Source organism: Ascaphus truei, chromosome 1 (genome assembly GCF_040206685.1).
Source record: "Ascaphus truei isolate aAscTru1 chromosome 1, aAscTru1.hap1, whole genome shotgun sequence".
NCBI classification, from domain to species: Eukaryota; Metazoa; Chordata; class Amphibia; order Anura; family Ascaphidae; genus Ascaphus; species Ascaphus truei.
The window spans coordinates 540,165,729-540,183,697 of record NC_134483.1 but is presented as its reverse complement, the minus strand read 5'-3'; the positions used below and the strand labels follow the sequence as shown (position 1 = coordinate 540,183,697).

Genomic DNA, 17,969 nt, shown 5'->3' with positions numbered 1-17,969 from the left:
CCTCATCTACTATATAATATAATGTGTTGGAGTGTAGAATAGGATCACTGGTAATAACTAGCAATACATGACTCACACAGACACAATGTGATTAAAAAAACAAACACAATGGTGCAATCAAAAATAAATTGTTCAAACCAGTGTCTAAGTGAAGAGACTGTGGTTGGATTGTAGGGAACTCGAGACCAGGCGATTGATCTTATGGAGCCAATGCAGCTTGTAGGGGGATTTTACCAAATCACAGGGAATACCTGAAGAGAAAGAAGCACAAGCTCCATAGCGTATCTCAATAAAACAATTTCATATACAGGAGGGCCCCGGGTATACGGCGGGTTACGTTCCAGGGGCCCGCCGTATAGTGAAAATCGCCGGAAAGCGGATCCGGCGATTTTCAGTTGTTTTGCATGCGCAAATCGGCATTTTTGAGGTTCTGCGCATGCGCGACCTATGGTCTGCGCGCGCAAACTACAGTATGCGTGCGCAACTTACGGTCTGCGCATACCCGCCGGGCGCAACCGTCCGTTTTGCGCATGCGCAACTGATGATCCAAGATGGCGGCCCCCTTCTCGGTACCGCCGTATCGGCGGATCGCCGAGAAGCGGGGCCCTGCTGTAATCTTAAAAAGTCACAATGAATTGTACTCACTCTGCTGAAACTGTTATCATCATGGATGAGTGGAAAACGACACCAGCACTGGCTCATTAGACGGACCAACGATATCCACCAGAGGGGGACCGTAGAGAGATGTAACAGTTCGTTTGAAATTGTCCACAATGGTAGTAAGCCTGCCAGTATTTCATATGCAGAGCTATGTTTAAACCTGTTTCTCATCCCTAATCTTACATTTATGATCAGGCGTTTCTTGGAAGAGTGCATAGTTTTTCCTCCATATGCTTGCCCACGAGGGCACCAAAGTAAATACACAACAGAAGCCGAGTCACAAGAAAAGAACCCCTTAATTTTAAACTTTTCCCCTGTTCGTGGGTGAGTGAACACATCACCCTTTGGATAATGAATCACAATGTGTACAATGCAAACAGGGAAACGTTCCACATTTTCCAGTAGACAGAAAGCCCTGGGGAGCTACGGGACTCCATGAGTCAGCATGGACCAGGGAATCCTGCACGTTTCTCCCCCGTGTGGTTCTTCTGTTCCAACACAGTGTTTGGTTTTCGCCAAACATAACTATTCTCATTGAGGCCAAACAGTTCGACCTTTGACTCGTCTGTCTAGAGAACATTATTCCAGAAGTCTTGTGGATCACTTCACTTGGGCGCAGTTCAGACGGCTGCAATGTTATTTTTAGAGAGCAGTGGTTTCCTCCTGGCTATCCTTCCATGAACACCATTCTTGTTCGGTCTTTTTCTGCATGGTGGTGGGAGTGTGATGGTTTGGGGCTGCTTTGTTGCCGCAAGACCTGGATGGCTTGCCATCATTGACACAACCATGAATTCTGCATTGCATTAGAAGACACATACTTCAATCTTATTTTGGGAGACTTTAAAACTGAATCTCCCAAAACAAACTGTTTTTAAACACTGACAAGACGGTAACACTGGTGTTTGGGACCACGGCTACATTTCTAAATCTAGCAATGACTGAGCTACAGATCACAACCAACTCCAACACTGTTCTAGCCCCGTCACTAGTTTTAAATATCTGAACATATGGTTTGACCCCCATTTAACATTTGTGTTGCAAATTGAAAACCTGACATACAAAACCTATGCCAAACTAGGAGTACTTATAGGAACAAATCCTCCCTAAACCCACTAGTCAGAAAGCGCATTGCAGATGCTAATGCCAATTATAAACTATGGGGGACATAGTATATGATACAGCACCCGAAACTCACCTTAGCAAACTAGACACCCACTACAACTTATTTGCAGCTGTGTCCTACAATGTAACTACAACACACATCACTGCGACATGCTCCAAGAACTAGATTGGTCATCACTTGAGTAGGTGCAAAGAAAATTTTTCCTGTTTTGCCTTCAAATACTTTCTGGGCAAGCTACCTGTCTATCTGAACAAGCTTCTCACCCCTACCACACGCAGCACTTATCATCTGAGATCAGACTCCAACTGTTCATGGTCCCAAGGTTCAGCAAAGTATCCGGTCGCTCCTCCTCTTACTATGCACCACACACCTGGAATAATCTATCTACCACTCTCACACTGCCACCAGCCTAAATTCTTTCCAAACTAAAGCTGTCTCACATTTTAATCTGGTCTGTAACTGTTGCATACACCTCTAAGATATATTACCTTTAACTGTTCATGAAATGTCTTTAAATATAATGTATAACCCCTGTTCACTTAGTGTAACCATGTACCTGTCATCACTGTATTACGTCCTGGTAACACATTTTTATAAATAAATAAAGATAGTACTTTAATGCATTCCAATTGATATCAAAAGACCAAGACGACAACATGAAGTAAGATGGGAGGATGAAATCAGAAAATGTTGAGAAGAGGCTTGCAGCTGCAGTACCTGTAAAATTATTTGGGGGAGGCCTTCATCCGGCAATGAGTTGACAAGGGCAGAAGATATATATATATATATATATATATATAATGTGTGTATTTATTTTTATTTATAGCTAGTATTATTAATATCACACTAATTGATATTTACAAATAGCCATCATTTGACTTCTATAATGAAACTTCCGCCCTGCATCAGAGATATTTTTGGGTTAACACTATTAAACAGTATTTTTAGGTTTTATGCCAAGTTCAACTGCTAGACAACTTTGATGCACTTTTAATAGATTTTGGGCGCACAGAAATATCCTTATTTTGGTACATACCATTTACATCTGTACGCCAATTACAGTCCATTCCAGGGCGCCCAAACAAATGGGGGGAAAGGGGGGAACACATTTTTGGCACAGAATTATTTTTTGAGGTTAATACATAGGCGCACACACAAGTACAATTGGACATGCACCAATTTTGTGGCAAAAAGTCATTTGTGACGCGTAGTACACACAGGCTCTTAAAGCTGCAGACCAAGCAATATCCTACACGTGTTTATTTTAATAAATCAGTTCTGTACTATGAGAAAATACTTGTAGCATTTGAAAAAAAAAAATTACATTTTAAAGATATTTTTAATGTATTCTAATGTAACAGGCATTTTTGTTCCTATAGCAACCATTTACAAAGCTACATCCCCTTCCCCTTTTGAAACAGCATCACCTTTTTGAGCCCTGGTCACATGATCTTCCTCACAGAACTTTGTCTGTCAGTGCAGCAGTAGAGATGCACCAAGATGCATTTCGTGAACTCTGACCCGAATCTTCGCCGATCGATCACATGAGAACGGATCGATCTGCAGCTTAGCTAATCACTTGTCGGTGTGCAGATTGTATTGATGCACATGTGGAATTAATTTTTTATTTTTTTTAACGACAGCTTGAACTGCAGCTTTAAAATGTAAGAAATTATTAAAAATAATGATTTTTTTTTTTTTTAATCAATTGTCATGGGAGGGATTGGCCCTTTAAATTCACCAATTCCGAAAAATTGCCTAACCGTATCAAGCCTGGATATTTTCAAATTGTCATCAATAAAAAATGAGTGCTTAAATGCTGAATAGCAGAGTCCTCTCACACATTGCAGCATGACTCTGCTGAATTATTTTTTATTATTATTGCAATGTTTTTGCTAAAAGGCCATCCAGAGTTTAGGGCCCGTGGAAGAGATCCATTGTCTCCAATTACTTCTGTCCATTATTTACACTCTTGCTTCAAGGTGCCATAAATAGTTGTATTTTGACAGTTTCTGGAGAGTGACTTCTAGCCATCTGTAGATCTGAAATAAAGTGGATACAGAATCTGCTGTAATTCCTCTCCCTCTCAGTCCTTTCCTTAAACTGCAATAAGAGCATTTTCGGATTTGAATTTTGCCCCATTCTTTAAGTCCCAGTCGCATGTGCAGACCGGGCCAGGATTAGGTTGGTTTGTGGGGGGGGGGGGGTTTTAACGCGATTTTGTTCTAATTTTGTCCGGTACGCAAATGAGGCAAAATAATGAAACTATTGATTACGCTACGAGTTTGTGTATCGCCAGTAAAATGACGGGCAGAAATCTCGCCTTCCTTAGGTAAGCGAAATAAAGCTGAGGGATGAGGAGAGTGCGATAAACCTAGAGATCTTTTACTTATATACCTCCAAACTCAAATAACTAATTTGGGTAAATGTGACATTGTATTTGCATGAACCCCCAGTTTTCTCTCTTGGCTGTGTCCCTGGGAGTCTCTTTGTCTATACACATTGAGAATAGGTTAATGCATTTGGAGGTATCTAAAAATTAAAATAGACTTCTTTCTCCTCCATTCCAGCAAAAGCTACTAGTTTGTCAGCCTGAAAGTTGCAAGATCTCTGCATGTGAATATTGCATGAAATTGGGTGGCAACTAGCGATTTTTGTGCATAGATAAATATTGTACAGCCAAAGTGTCACATTCCATGCTGTTTCTCGGGCGATGTCGCTTTGGTAATATCACAATTTTAAGACTGTTCCCCTAGGGCTGCGCTTATAGTGCCGGCGCTGTTGCGGCGAAACAAATGCATTGTCGCCTAAGCGCATGCGACGGCGACAAAGAGACGGAGCGACAGTGCTACCAGAAATCTGGTAGTCAATGTTGTTTGATTTTTCTGGCGACGGTCTCCCCTTGCGGCCAATCGGGCGCTTCTCCGTGCCTCTGCCCTCCCCTTTTATGACGTCGCTTGCCTTGCAGCCAGCGACGTCGCCCAAAACCCAAGTACAACTTTTGCAAATGGCTACGGGTGACGTCATTGGTCGCGTCGACGGCTCTATAAGCGCAGCCTAAGTCTGGTAGTGGGTTTCCACTAATGCACACTAACACTCAGACACTCCCGAAAAACATACAAGCAAATATAACTACTACTGGGAAACAAAAGGGTCTGTAACGTTCCTATGTGCTGCGACACTGTAATTGTGACACGCTTTGAGTCCCATTGGGAAAGCGCTATATGAATTATATATATATATATATATATATATATATATATATATATATATATATATATATATATATATATATATATATAGCACAGATAACATTCCAAGAGACACTGTTTTCAAGTTATCCTTGCTTCATTCATTGTAACATCGCCGGAAGAAGAGATCAGTGTATCTCGAAAGCTCGCACAAATAAAAGCATTTCGTTAGCCACAGAACGGTATCATCTATTTATTTTTTGATTTTATATATATATATATATAGTTTTGTACCCGACTTCGCCCGGTGAGCTGCTGGCACATCTACCCGAGCTTCCGGCACACCTCCCCCCCCCCCCTGTCATTTGACGCCGCATTGCCATGGAGACACGTCACAGCGTTTGAATCCCAGTAAGTTTTATTGTTGCAGAGGCCTCACGAGATCCCTCCCGGCATTTAATTTAAATGCCGTGGGGAAGATCGCGGGACCTCTGCAACCGCCCGCACCCCCCCTGGAATAACCTCCCGCCCCGCAGTTTGCGCACCCCTGGTGTAGGGTATATCTTTGTTTGCTTGTCACTTGTTTATTTGCTCTTGAGAAAGTTCCCAGTGGGGACCAAAACGCTGAGTCACTTTTTTTGCATATAGGAGTGCCTGTCCCTTTTTTTAATAATAAATATATATATATATATATATATATTATATTTAAAAAATCACTAAAATTACATCACGGTCATTCTCCTTAAAAAAATTTTTTTTTTTAAATAACATATAATAAATAAATCCATTTGTTTTTTCTTACAAATAAAAAAAGTCTTTGGGAAGCATGCATTGCCTCACTTATGTCCTGGCCGTGTCACCTTCTAGGAATACAAAGAAACAAAAGAGACTCGGAGAGACCTTCCACACGCTGTGTTATGTACGCAGTGACATTGTGTGAAGTATTGCACCTGCAAGGCCATCCAGAGTTTACATTGACATAGCGCAGGAACTATTTCCAGCTTTGTATTTCAGTACGTGATCCTGGCGACAGCACAATCCTCTGTATTAACCTTCTCTGTCACGTCTCGGGAAGTTGCCTCTTTCTTACCTATATTCAGAGCATAGCTAGCTTAAAGCAGCCGCCCCGCCTCATTGAGCTTTTAACCATCGTTTCCAGCATTGGAAATAGGGGTTCCTTTGGAGCAGAACCTCGCTGTTTTCAGCTCGGGGTACACCGCGCTTCCCAAGATACTTCTCGTTGTAATTACCGGTGTTACCCTTTTTGGAGTAAAATCTGTCTTAAACTATTTGCAAAGTTCCCAAAAAGCTCTAAAAAAAAAAAGGTGAAGACACCCCGTAAATGTGAGAATGTGTTACAGCGCAGACACTTCCCACCGGAGGAAGCCTTCGAGATGTGCAGCGACCCTACATTCTTAAGCGTGTAAAGAATGCATAGGTGCGAAACCACAAATGTTTCAGCTGACATTTTGACACTTGTGTTTTGAAGGGTGTCGGCGGCGAAGGCTGCTGCTTCCAGGGCCACCACTCTCCTTAATGTCAAGGACTGCAGGCTATTTTTCTCACGTCTGCGTGCCTAGGCTGCTAGATCATGTGAACAGGAAAGTTCAGGTAGGAGATAAAGGTGCTGCAGTCCTGTCTAGTCTGTACAAACCTGATATTCTCACACACATGCACACATATACACACACACACGCACACATATACACACACACACACCATGCCTCTCTCTTTCACTCTCACATGCTCCCACTCTCTCCCTCACTGACTCTCGCTCACACCCTCTCACTCTCTCACACACACACACCGTCTCTCACTCACACACTCACACTCTCTCCCTCCCTCACTCACACTCTTACATGCACACACTCACACGTTCACTCCTTCTCACAAACACCATGTTTCTCTCTCCTGCCGATCGTTGGCAGTTTGTAGTAACATTTCATATACCTTCAACAGGTGACACACTGTGCTTATTTGCATGTCATTACCCAGAATCCCTGGCTGCAGTGGAAGCTCTGTATGCTAAGAGATAATGGGGAGAGGCAGGGTTGCAGACCTGTCTGAGACGTGGGAATGTGCTCACACGTGGTATTCTTATTTGATGTATATTCACTAAAGTTGGGAATATCTCATGTGGACTCTCACTGATTTTCTGTGAGTCTCCCTAATTTGGAGTCCTTTTTACTTTAACATTAAGCGTTCTCATAGACATCAATACAGTCGCACAGGTGGGGGGAAAAAAAACCCAGAACTCACGAGTTTCAGCCCTTGTAAGTTAACATTTCTGTGAACGTCCAACATTCAGCATGTCGGCATGAATATTTCACGTCTAACACGTTCTGCAAATGTTCCAGAAGGATCTCCCCGCTCAACATCACACCACTAACCTTCCTCGCAATAAGTATGCGGCGCGCAGCTCAGAAGATTACCGCGTCCCATACTTCCTCCTTTTATTTACATTCTTCCCCTGCCCTCTTTAGAAGCCCCCTAACTACACGTCTATTAGCTTTATAGCCGGCCTGTAAAGTTTAATGGCGGTTCCGTGTGCACGTTCCACAGGAGCAGACGCACAGGTTCAGCGCGGGGTGAGGGCTGTCAGGGAGAATTTGAAAGTTCACCGGGAGGTGAAAGGAAAAGCAGCAGCACACGCAGACAGAGCGGGGCGGCCGCCTTCGTTCTCTGCCTTTTTGTTTGTTTAGTTTTTTTTTGTCTGACTCAGAGGTGAATTCTCTCTGAAAAGCATGTGCCACAAGCAATTCCCCCACCCTACAACTATTTACAGGTGCACTCCCAGCACCAATCACAACAGGTTGTAGGGAGAAAATAGAAGAATTCGAAGTATTCTCACTCATACGTGTGTGTCTATCCTGTCTTGCGACATTTGTGTGTTTTTAATTCAAACCGATGTGAATGTTATTAAAATAATCGGAACTTTTATTTCGTAGAGCGCTTTTTTCCCCATGAAACGCAAAGCGCGTCACTGCTACAATATGTAGGTATATCTATATGTGGCGCCATTTATGTATATGGCACGTAACATGATAATATAACACATAATGGGAAGAAGCGCTTCAGGCATAAGTGACATTAGGAAAAGGAGCCCCTGCCCCGAAGAGCTTACAATCTAATTGGTAGGTAGGAAGAACGTACAGAGACAGGACAGTAGGAAGGTGTTCTGGTAAGTGCGTCTGCAAGGGGCCGAGGTCAATATACTGTATGAGATGTATAGTATCAGCACAAAGAAGAAGAAGCAGGCACACGGTCTTACTGAGAGTAAGACCGTCTGCCTGCTTCTTCTTATTTGTACTGGAACATTTGGGACTACAGGAGCTCCCCAGGATCAGCGCACCGGCAGCTAAGTACCCCACCTCTATTACCCTTGATATTGAGTGCGTGTCTAATCCTCTGTCTATGTATAGTATCAGCCACATAGCTACTCATATGCTTCATTATGGAGGTGTGTTTTAAGATGGGTCTTAAAGGTGGATAGAGAGGGTGCTAGTCGGTGGTGAGGGGAAGGATATTCCAGATGTGTGTGGGGTAGTTAGTGAGAGAGGTTTAAGGCGGGTGAGGGCTTTAGATACAAAAGGCGTAGAGAGAAGACATCCTTGAGCAGAACGCAAAAGTCGGGCAGGTGCATAGCGAGAAATTAGGGCTGAGATGTAAGTAGGAGCAGAAGAGTGTAAAGCTTTAAACGTGAGGAGGAGGATTGAGTGTTTAATACAGGATTTGATAGGAAGCCAGGAGACGGATTTCAGCAGGAGAGGACGCCGAGACAGATTTAGGAATGAGTAGAGTGATTCTGGCAGCAGCATTTAGGATAGATTGAAGAGGAGGCAGGAAGGCCGGACAGCAGGAGGTTACACTAGTTGGGACAGCATGCGCTAGCGTTTTAGCCGTAGAAAGGGTGCATCTTTGCTACGTTATGGATGAAAAAGCGACACTTTTTAGCTACAGTACATTGTGAATGTGAGAGGAGAATGTGAGTGAGGAGTCAAATGTGACCCCTGGGCAGCGTGCTTGTGAAACTGGGTGTATAATGGTGCTGCAAAAGTAATGTAGAAGGGGGCAGTAGGGCCACGCTTGGGAGGAAGTATGAGGAGCTCCGTCTTTGACATGTTAAGTTTTAGCCGGCGGAGTGCCATACAGGATGATATAGTGGAGAGACATTCAGAGACTTTGGTCTGTACAGCAGGTGTAAGGTCCGGGGTTGAAAAGTAAATTTTTGTTATCAACATAGAGGTGATATTTCAACCCAAGAGATGTGATACGGTCACCTAGAGAGATTTGTAAAGAAGAGAGAGAAGAGGTTCCAGGACAGACCCCTGGGGTACCCCCACAGAGAGATCGATAGAGGAGGTGGTGTTGGCAAAGGAGACACTGAAATTACGATGGGAGAGGTAAGAGGAGATCCAGGATAGAGCTTTGTTATGGATACCAAGAGTATGGAGATTGTGAAGGAGAATGGGATGGTCCACAGTATTGAAGGCTGCAGAGAGGTAGAGTAATATGAGCAGAGTGTAATGACCTTATTTTTTGGCAGCATGGAGGACATTAGTTGTTTTAGTGAGGACTGTTTCAGTGGAGTGAGCAGTGCGGAAGCCAGATTGTAGAGGATCTAGGAGAGAATGGGTGGTGAGAAAATGGAGCAAGCGAGAGAATACAAGACGTTCAAGGAGGTTAGAGGCAAAAGGCAGTAGGGAGATAGGGCGATAGTTGGAGAGACAGTTAGGGTCAAGCTTGCTTTTTTTGAGTAATGGTATAAATGTTGTGTGTTTGAAGGAGGAGGGAAAGTTACCAGAGCAGAGGGACAGTAAGAAGAATTGCAGATGGGATTTTTATATACATGTTCCCTGCCCCATAGAATTTACAATCAAATGTTTTTGGTGCCTGATGTGCAGGGAGAATAGTGACTTGGTCACAAGTAGCTGACACCGGGATTAAAACCGGATTCCTCTGCTTCAAACGCAGTGTCCTTGTATTCAGAGTCAGTGCCTGAAACATAACATTACAAAATGCATATTTCGCTCTGCAATAGTGGTGGTTTGTCTTCTCATCTCTGCCGAATTCGCAACTTCAGGAGATTTCGCTGGTTCATCCAATGAAGTTGGAAAATTCCCTACAAATATGGATAAAGAAGGATGGGTCGCTGCATTGGTCCTTCCTTCAATGTGGTTACAAAGGAGAGAGAAATAGTAGGTAGTATGAGCCCTTTTATTGGACTAACATGGTTCTGCATCTGATATCTACTCAGTGTAGCCTGCCAGCAGCATAACCACCGTATTATCTCTCAATCTCTCCATATCCATTGTAACTAGATTGTGTGTGTCTGTGTGTGTGTGTGTGTGTGTGTGTGTGTGTGTGTGTGTGTGTGTGTGTGTGTGTCTGTGTGTGTATGTCTGTGTGTGTGAAATTTGGATTTCAGGCAAAAGGTGACACATTGTGTCCCCATTTGCTTGTCATTTCCCAGAATCCCTTGCAGTGGAAGCACTGTATGCTAGGTGATAATGGTGAAAGTCAGGGTTGCAGACCTAAGGCCGTGCTTATAGTGCCGGTGATGCGATTTTTTTTGAAGCCGGCAATATTTGATTTTTCAGGGGCTGTCGCCTCATGTGACAGCCCCTGAACCAATCAATGGCCCGCAACGCCACCGCAAAGCGAAATACAACTTTTGCTAGCGGTGACGTCTCGCGTCGCGGGCACTATACGCGTGGCCTAAGACATGTGAATGTGCTCACAAGTGATATTCTTTATTGGATATATATATATATATATATATATATATCTTGTATTTCTACACATCTGTCATACCTTATCAAGGGCCCTGTGTGGTTGGAAAGCTTGTAACTTATGATCTATCTGTTGATCCAACCTATGAGATCACGTTACCCTTCTACCGAACTTGTTACTTTATTACACATTTCTTCCACAATCCGTCTTTGTGGGAGAATTGCTAACACCTAACCTCAATTTGCGAGGTGCGGTGGGAGGATTTGTTTTTGTCAAGAGAGCTCAGAAAACTTGACAACTGTGAGTTGGAGTAGACAAAGAAAAAGAAGAAACAGGGAAAAGAAAAACACAAAGCTACCCTTTCCAGTTGATGGGTATTGCTAAACCTCATACCTCATACCTTCTGGAGAAGGAGCGGCTCAGGGAGTAAAGACACTAACTCTGTAAACAATTTTTTGAATTAGGGTTCAGTTCCCGGTGTCAGCTCCTTGTGACCTTGAGCAAGTCACTTTATGCACACCTGTGCCTCAGGCACCAAAATGTAGACTGTAAGCTCTATGGGGCAGGGACTGTCTAACAATCCTACGTGCTGTGTACCACACTCGATACTGTAATTGTGACGCGCTGAGTCCCATTGGGAGAAAAGCGCTATATGAAATAAAGGTATTATTATTCTCTGTAATGAAAGACATCAATCAATCAATACAGTGACCTTGTTTCCTGAGCTGTTTAATGCACTGAAGGTCGCTGCTGCACATCCTTAGCCGTGAATTTTGGTGAACATTTAAACAGAAATTGTGCTGTGGAATGAAAACCTTTTTTGCATCTTCTCTGACCTCAGGGGGGTCTCCGAGTATAACCGCGCTGGTGTCACATCCTACAACCCCCCCAGTCCAGCATATTACTCGCCTGCAATTCCTTTGCACTTTTTTTGTATCTATATGTTTGCTATAATGAACGATCTATAAGTAAGGGTGTACCACAGGCCATGATGTGTTTTTATTAATGGGCAGTCCGGCGACAACGTAGCTGGCGGACGGTTTTTACTTTTCCCGAAAGTGCTCAGAAAGTAAATATTTGTTTCTTGAACCAATGGGATCCCAGCAGGGCGACCCTGCTCCGGGAGAGAAGATATTCTGTATACCACGGCTGTCCAAACCATCGGGTTGGCCGTCACTGACCTTCGTAGGGATGTTTCATACAGACTAACTAGAAATCACAGTCAGAAATATGTGAGTCCCATAGACAGAGCATGGTCTGGCTTAGGAGCAATACGTGTACAATAGCTCTAGCCATGGTCTAGACCAGTGGTGGACAATTCCAGTTCTCCAGGGCTACCAAGAGATGTCAGGTTTTAAGGATATCCCTGCTTCAGCATTGGTAGCTCAATCAGTGGCTCAGTCGAAAAGCTTGCTTCAGCATAGGTGGTCCAATCTTTCTTTGACTGAGCCAATGAGTGAGCTATCTGTGCTGAAGCAGAGTTATCCTTTAGTATACGCATACATTCTTGCTATTTAACCACTTGGCAGTGTGCGTCCGGCTCCTCCTGAATAGAAAAAGGAATGAAACGTCATTGGACAGATTTCCCAGGGTTTTGTCACATTTGGATCTACAGAAATGTCATTTTTTTTTTTTAATTCTTCATGTTATTCTTTGCCCTGACGGCGAGACATCACTGAAGGAATCCTACCCCCATACACGCTCCTCATTCCTTCCAAACCCAGGCTCAGGTCCAGATCGTTTGTAACCCGCAGTGTCCTCCCCGTGTACTGAAGGGTCCTTCCAGTTACTGCAAATGTACAATAACACTTTCACCTGTCATCATGTCAGCCTCGTGCTAAACTCCCCGGCTTCTCACCTTTGTTCTCTTTTGGTAATATTACTGCGTCAGTGGGTACTGGCATCCTTAAAAATATGAAATCACCCTTAAAGCAGCAATGCTGCTCTCCTTTTTTTTTTTCTTCTTTTTTGTCACTTTTTATTTTAATATGTAAAGCGTGTGACGATGTATAATTCTGCATTTTACCTAAGCGGGCAATCGTTGGGTGATCCTGTTATATATCTGTCAAAATCCCGATTGTGTGCCTTACATAATGGCTGCCTTTTAGTTTCAATCAATGCTTCAGTCTGTGTAACTCAGCAGCTATAATGTATCCTTATATTACTAATGTAACATCTATTGTTACAGTTTGCAGCTCAAACAGCTGGGAACATTGGCAACATATGATCACAAACAGGAAAGTGTTACAAATATCTTGCACTGCTGGGGGTGTGGGCTAAACCTGCTATAGAGATCAAAGGATGCTTTCAATCTCATTACAATGGCATTGAGTTGAATAATAAAAAAAATAATCACTATTATCGAATACTACAGAACTGATTTATTTTAAAAAAACATGAGATTTAACTTGTTTTGCTGCTTTAAAGTAAACGGACTTATTTTTTTTATTTCTTTTTTTACAAGAGAGAAACCACTTCTTGTGGGGAACACTGGATTCAAACATACCAGCCACTTCTTTTTACCTGCTAGGCTAATGATGGCTTTATAATTACTTTGCAAATAAAAGACAGACGCTAATGATTTAGCTGGGGCTTTGAAGTCTGGCAAACAGCGTTACTAAAATACATTTACATACAGGTTGTAAAGACTCTCCCAAACATTTGTTTACCAAGGAAATATTTATATATATTTTTTTTAATTTGTTCCTCTAAGTCTGTATTCCACGACCATTCCTAACTAATCATTTCATAATCGATGTTTTATTTCTTTTTAAACATTTAAACATTAAATCTATAAAAAAAAAAAAAAGATGAGGAGCAAAAAATTAGTTGTGAGGTGCCTAATAAAAGGTTTCTAATAAAATAGAAAAAAAAAACTATTTTAAGATAAAAAAATATATATATATTTTTTTTTTTTTAAAGGAGAATTAACAATGGACCTACTGTAAATATACAAACCCCTTTGCGTCCCTGCCCAGCTGGCTGTGGTATTTTGACATTTTCCGGTGTGAGTGACGGGTACTTATACCCACCCAGGGAAAGCCGCGGATTTGCACTTCTACTTTAATCCCGCACTCAAATAGGATTTGGGTAAATACATTTTTCTGTGAGTGTGTGTCCTGTCACGTTTGATACACGGGCCGGGGTGGCGGAGACGGCTGTAAAGAATGAATGATATTTGCATATTTTATTTTTGGGTCTCTTCCCCCCCCCCCCCTCCCCTCGCCTCAGAAGGCACAGACTGAACTTTTCCACATCCCGTGACACTTGGAAACGCCTCTGCGCTGAATCTCATTCTCCTTTTAGTGCTCACTTCACAAGCTTTCAAAGGTGAAAAGTTGAAGCGTGATATGCAGGCGAGAGCGGCATCCGGGTGGTAATAAAACTCGGTTGTGTTCTTACGCTGGGTTTCCATAACAATTGCTCACCAGTGAAATACAGTATGAAATGGGTGTTTCTACGGATTGAATCAACAACAAACACGTACAGTTTATCCTGTGCGGCGTTGATTTTATTCATTGCTGGCAGCTCGCATTTTGGGATTTTTTTTTGGGGGGGGGGGGAGGTTTACTCCAGAGTTGAAGCTCTTGCAGTTAAAATCTGGGATATATGAATAAATAAAACGTAGCTTTCTTGTTGTATGATAATTTTTTGCACGCTTTTTTAAATTTATTATTATTAGTCTTCATGGATTTTTAGAGACGCAGGCGGCAGGTGCGGTAGGAATTGGTGTCCCTTCATACACCGTAATTGGGTTTGCTGCGAATAATGAAATGTTAAGCAATTGGCATCCTTAATATTGTTTCCAACGTTTATTTCTGGTGCTTTTCTTTAAAAGGAAGGAAAAAAATATCATAAAAATGAACCCCTTCACTGCCAGAGCGGCTAGCAACACATTACAGAGCAGGGGTTAATAGCGCACCTCTGTATTCTGCGTTTGGAAGCTGGCCTGTGTTGATAGCAGTGGTTTGGGGATTTTGCTATGGGTTCCACGGGCATTAATGGCCTGTTGGCACTGCTGAGTTGGAAGGGTGACAGCCACGAAAATGTAGCATGCAGTGGTTAGGTCTGGAGTTACAAGCACCTCTCTCTTATTCCTCCTGTTGTATATCTTTTCTCCGTGATGGGTGGTGCCAATCATATCTACAAGCAAAGGATTACTTTTTTTATCAATGGGATATTAACCTTGTAAAGATTTAACTAGATGCTATTTGGCTTATATATGAAGCATCTAATTTTGGGGGTATTTTTTAAACCCCTTGAAATTCAGTGAAGTACTTTTCAATGATAGTCATTTCTTCCTGCGATATGTCCGGCCCACCGCCATTTTTATTTATTTACCCTTGTGATGATGTCACAGACTTTTGTTTGATTCCGAACCCATTCATTCCTTTTCCTGTATTGTTGGGTAATACCCAGCATGCCTCTCTCCACACGTCTTTGAATTGTCTGAAGCTTCTGAATCGGCTTCACATTTAGGGTCCCAGGTTCACATCCTTACATGAGAACAGACAGGATACACAGGTCAAACGCTTTCCTTTTGAGGATAAGTGGACGGCTCCCCTACAAGATTGTCTCATTCTTTCAAATTGGCTCGATCCCATCTTCATATTCCTATTGATTTCATGCAGAAGTTTACATCGGCTGATACTTGCCGGCCATGGTAGACATCATTTTTAACTACTAGTTCTACAGGTATTCCATTTATTTTGATCGTTGTAGAGTTGACTGATTTTGGTCTTCCAAATATGGAGGCCACCTTCTTACTTGCTTCAGCAAGTAGTGTGATTTGCTGCTGGAGGTCTTCTGAACTTGTGGCAAAAATACCAATGTCCTCTGCAAATCGTAGGTGACTCAAATATTCATCATTGATTTTAATTCCTTTTACTTCCCAGTTCAATAGCTTGAACATTTGTTCAAGTTGGTTGTGAATAGCTTTGGCGACATGGGGTCTCCCTTTTGCACACCTTTTGGTAATCCTTATCTTGCTTATGTCTTTATGTAGTCTAAGGCCTGTAATATAGTGCGCACGTCAATGATAATTGCCGGTGTGAGCCTGACGTTGCTATAGTTGAGACGCGCACGGCCGTGAAAGTTGGAGCAGGAGATCTGAGGACATACAAGAAATTAGTATTTCCACCACATGACGCTGTGAGCCAATCACAGTGCGGCCTAACGCTGTGACGTCTTAGCCACGCCTCCCAGCTGCGCGCGTCACCACTTGCCCTAAAGACACTAAACGCGCGCGTGCCCCCCCGCACAGTAGCGCGTACTATATTACAAGCCTTAATGGTTAATGTGTCATTCTCGTAAATGTTCATTATAATATCAATGTTTTAACGTCTTAATACATTTCAAACAGCTGAGGTGTTGTTTTTTTGTAATCGTAATCTGTAGTACATTGTATTCATGTGCGAGCAAAATTATTTGGACATCGGTAATTTTCTTAAAATGTATTGCAGGCCCCTCTGCGGTTAACACTTTTCATCCCTTACACATACTGTAAGTGTAAGAGCAATAAGCAATGACCCATCTCATGAAGGTGAAACCATTTAAATAGGGGTCCTTCCGGGTACAGCTCCAGGTGTTCAGTTTTCTCTTGACCCTTGGGCTAACGTACATTAATTACCCTTGGCCGTCAGGAGTTTGTTGTGAATTGCTATAGATAGTATTAGGTCAGTGCTCTGGCATAGAGGTACAGTAGACATGTTCATGAATAACCCACATTTGCAAACGCCTGTGACTATTGACTTGCAGAGTGAATCATGTTCAAATAAATAACGCGAAGGAATCAGAATGGACTACAAATGTTTGAGACATTAGGAAATGCAGTGTTGTGTGCTAATCTAATCTTGGCTCGTAAAACATCATTCATCAGAGCCCTGGAGAGCATGATTTTAATCTGATTTGGATGTACATGTAAAACACTGGAGTGTGAGAGAGTGTGTAGGGTGATGGGTAGGATGCTTTTGAATCTTCATGTCTACATTTCTGACATGCTTGAAAATAAACTAATATGTTTGTGATCAACATGATCTTGTTTTAATGGTTAATTCTTTGGAGAAACGCCAACGCCATTGTTCAACATAAATGTGTTGGCGTGTTTTTCTGTCTGTTGACTCACCGTTCACTTCTGTTTGTTAACCCTGAGAACATTGAATGACCAATTTGCCCCTTTACAAATCGCATGCATGCTGTACTTGTGTGGTTGCATCTCTCTGAAGGCATCCGTCTGTGGGCAAAATCTTTGTTCTCAAATCGTCTTTCATGACAAAACATAGCTAAGCTCTACGATTCCTTTATTGGATTTTCAGGTATGGTGTTTGGCACCTAGGCACTGCCTGAGTCAGATATCTGCTATTCGAATGTTTTCTGCTCAGCAAGTGCCCCAAAGCTATATATGTTAAGGGCAATGGATTTAAACAAGACATAGTGGGAAGACGGCTGATAAGAACAGACAGCTGTCAGGATGGGTGTGATGAGTTACATCTTCGTGCGAAGGATTACTCATCTGCTCTGCCCGAACCGCTTATGTAGGTACTATTGGATTCCTAAAAGGGCTGTGATGCCTTTTACTGCACTGTCTGAACAGAGGTGCACAGATGTTGTTCACAAACTGTCCACACCACATAACTTCTTTCTATACTGTATGTTTGACCAACACAGAACCAAAGAACACAGACCGTAAGGGGGGAAAGTGCTAATTTCACTGCTTTGGAAATGAATGAATCCAGTTTGAGTCAACGTGTCAACCCCTTGTAATCTTGGGCACGTTACTTCATCTTCTTATCATGCCTCGTACACTGAAAATATATAGACTGTGAATTGTGCCTGAGAGAAAGCTATAAATGTGAGAGCTTCTGTGCAAAAATGTGCGGAAAATGAAGAAAATCACGTCCATGTTCATGCACTTCCATATATCGGAGGAAACTTTTACTTCAGAGAGAAAGTTGAAGATACTTGTTTTGTGTATATATGTGTATATATATATATATATATATATATATATATATATATATATATATATATATATCTTGGTCCTGCTGACATTTCATTTTCTTCCTCTTTCCTCAGCTATTAGATCTCTTCATCAAGTGGGATTGGTCGACTTACCTGGCTGATTACGGGCAACCTACCTGCAGGTACCTGCGTGTGAACCCCACCACAGCTCTCACCTTACTTGAGAAGTAAGTCTGGTTGAATCTCGGTTACTAGACAGGACTGTGTTACAATGGATCCCACAGTGCTCACAATCCCCATAC

General features: G+C 42.4%; 1 protein-coding gene across 5 annotated transcripts in view; it reads left to right on the top strand.

Annotated features, from left to right (window-relative positions):
* Positions 1-17,969, top strand: part of EXOC6B (exocyst complex component 6B) — a 434,433-nt gene that overhangs the window by 405,308 nt on the left and 11,156 nt on the right. For all 5 annotated transcript variants that reach the window (XM_075573299.1, XM_075573282.1, XM_075573265.1 and 2 more), the window contains one exon: positions 17,782-17,894. In XM_075573299.1, coding sequence (XP_075429414.1) covers positions 17,782-17,894 — 113 coding nt within the window. The remainder of the gene's footprint in view (positions 1-17,781; positions 17,895-17,969) is intronic.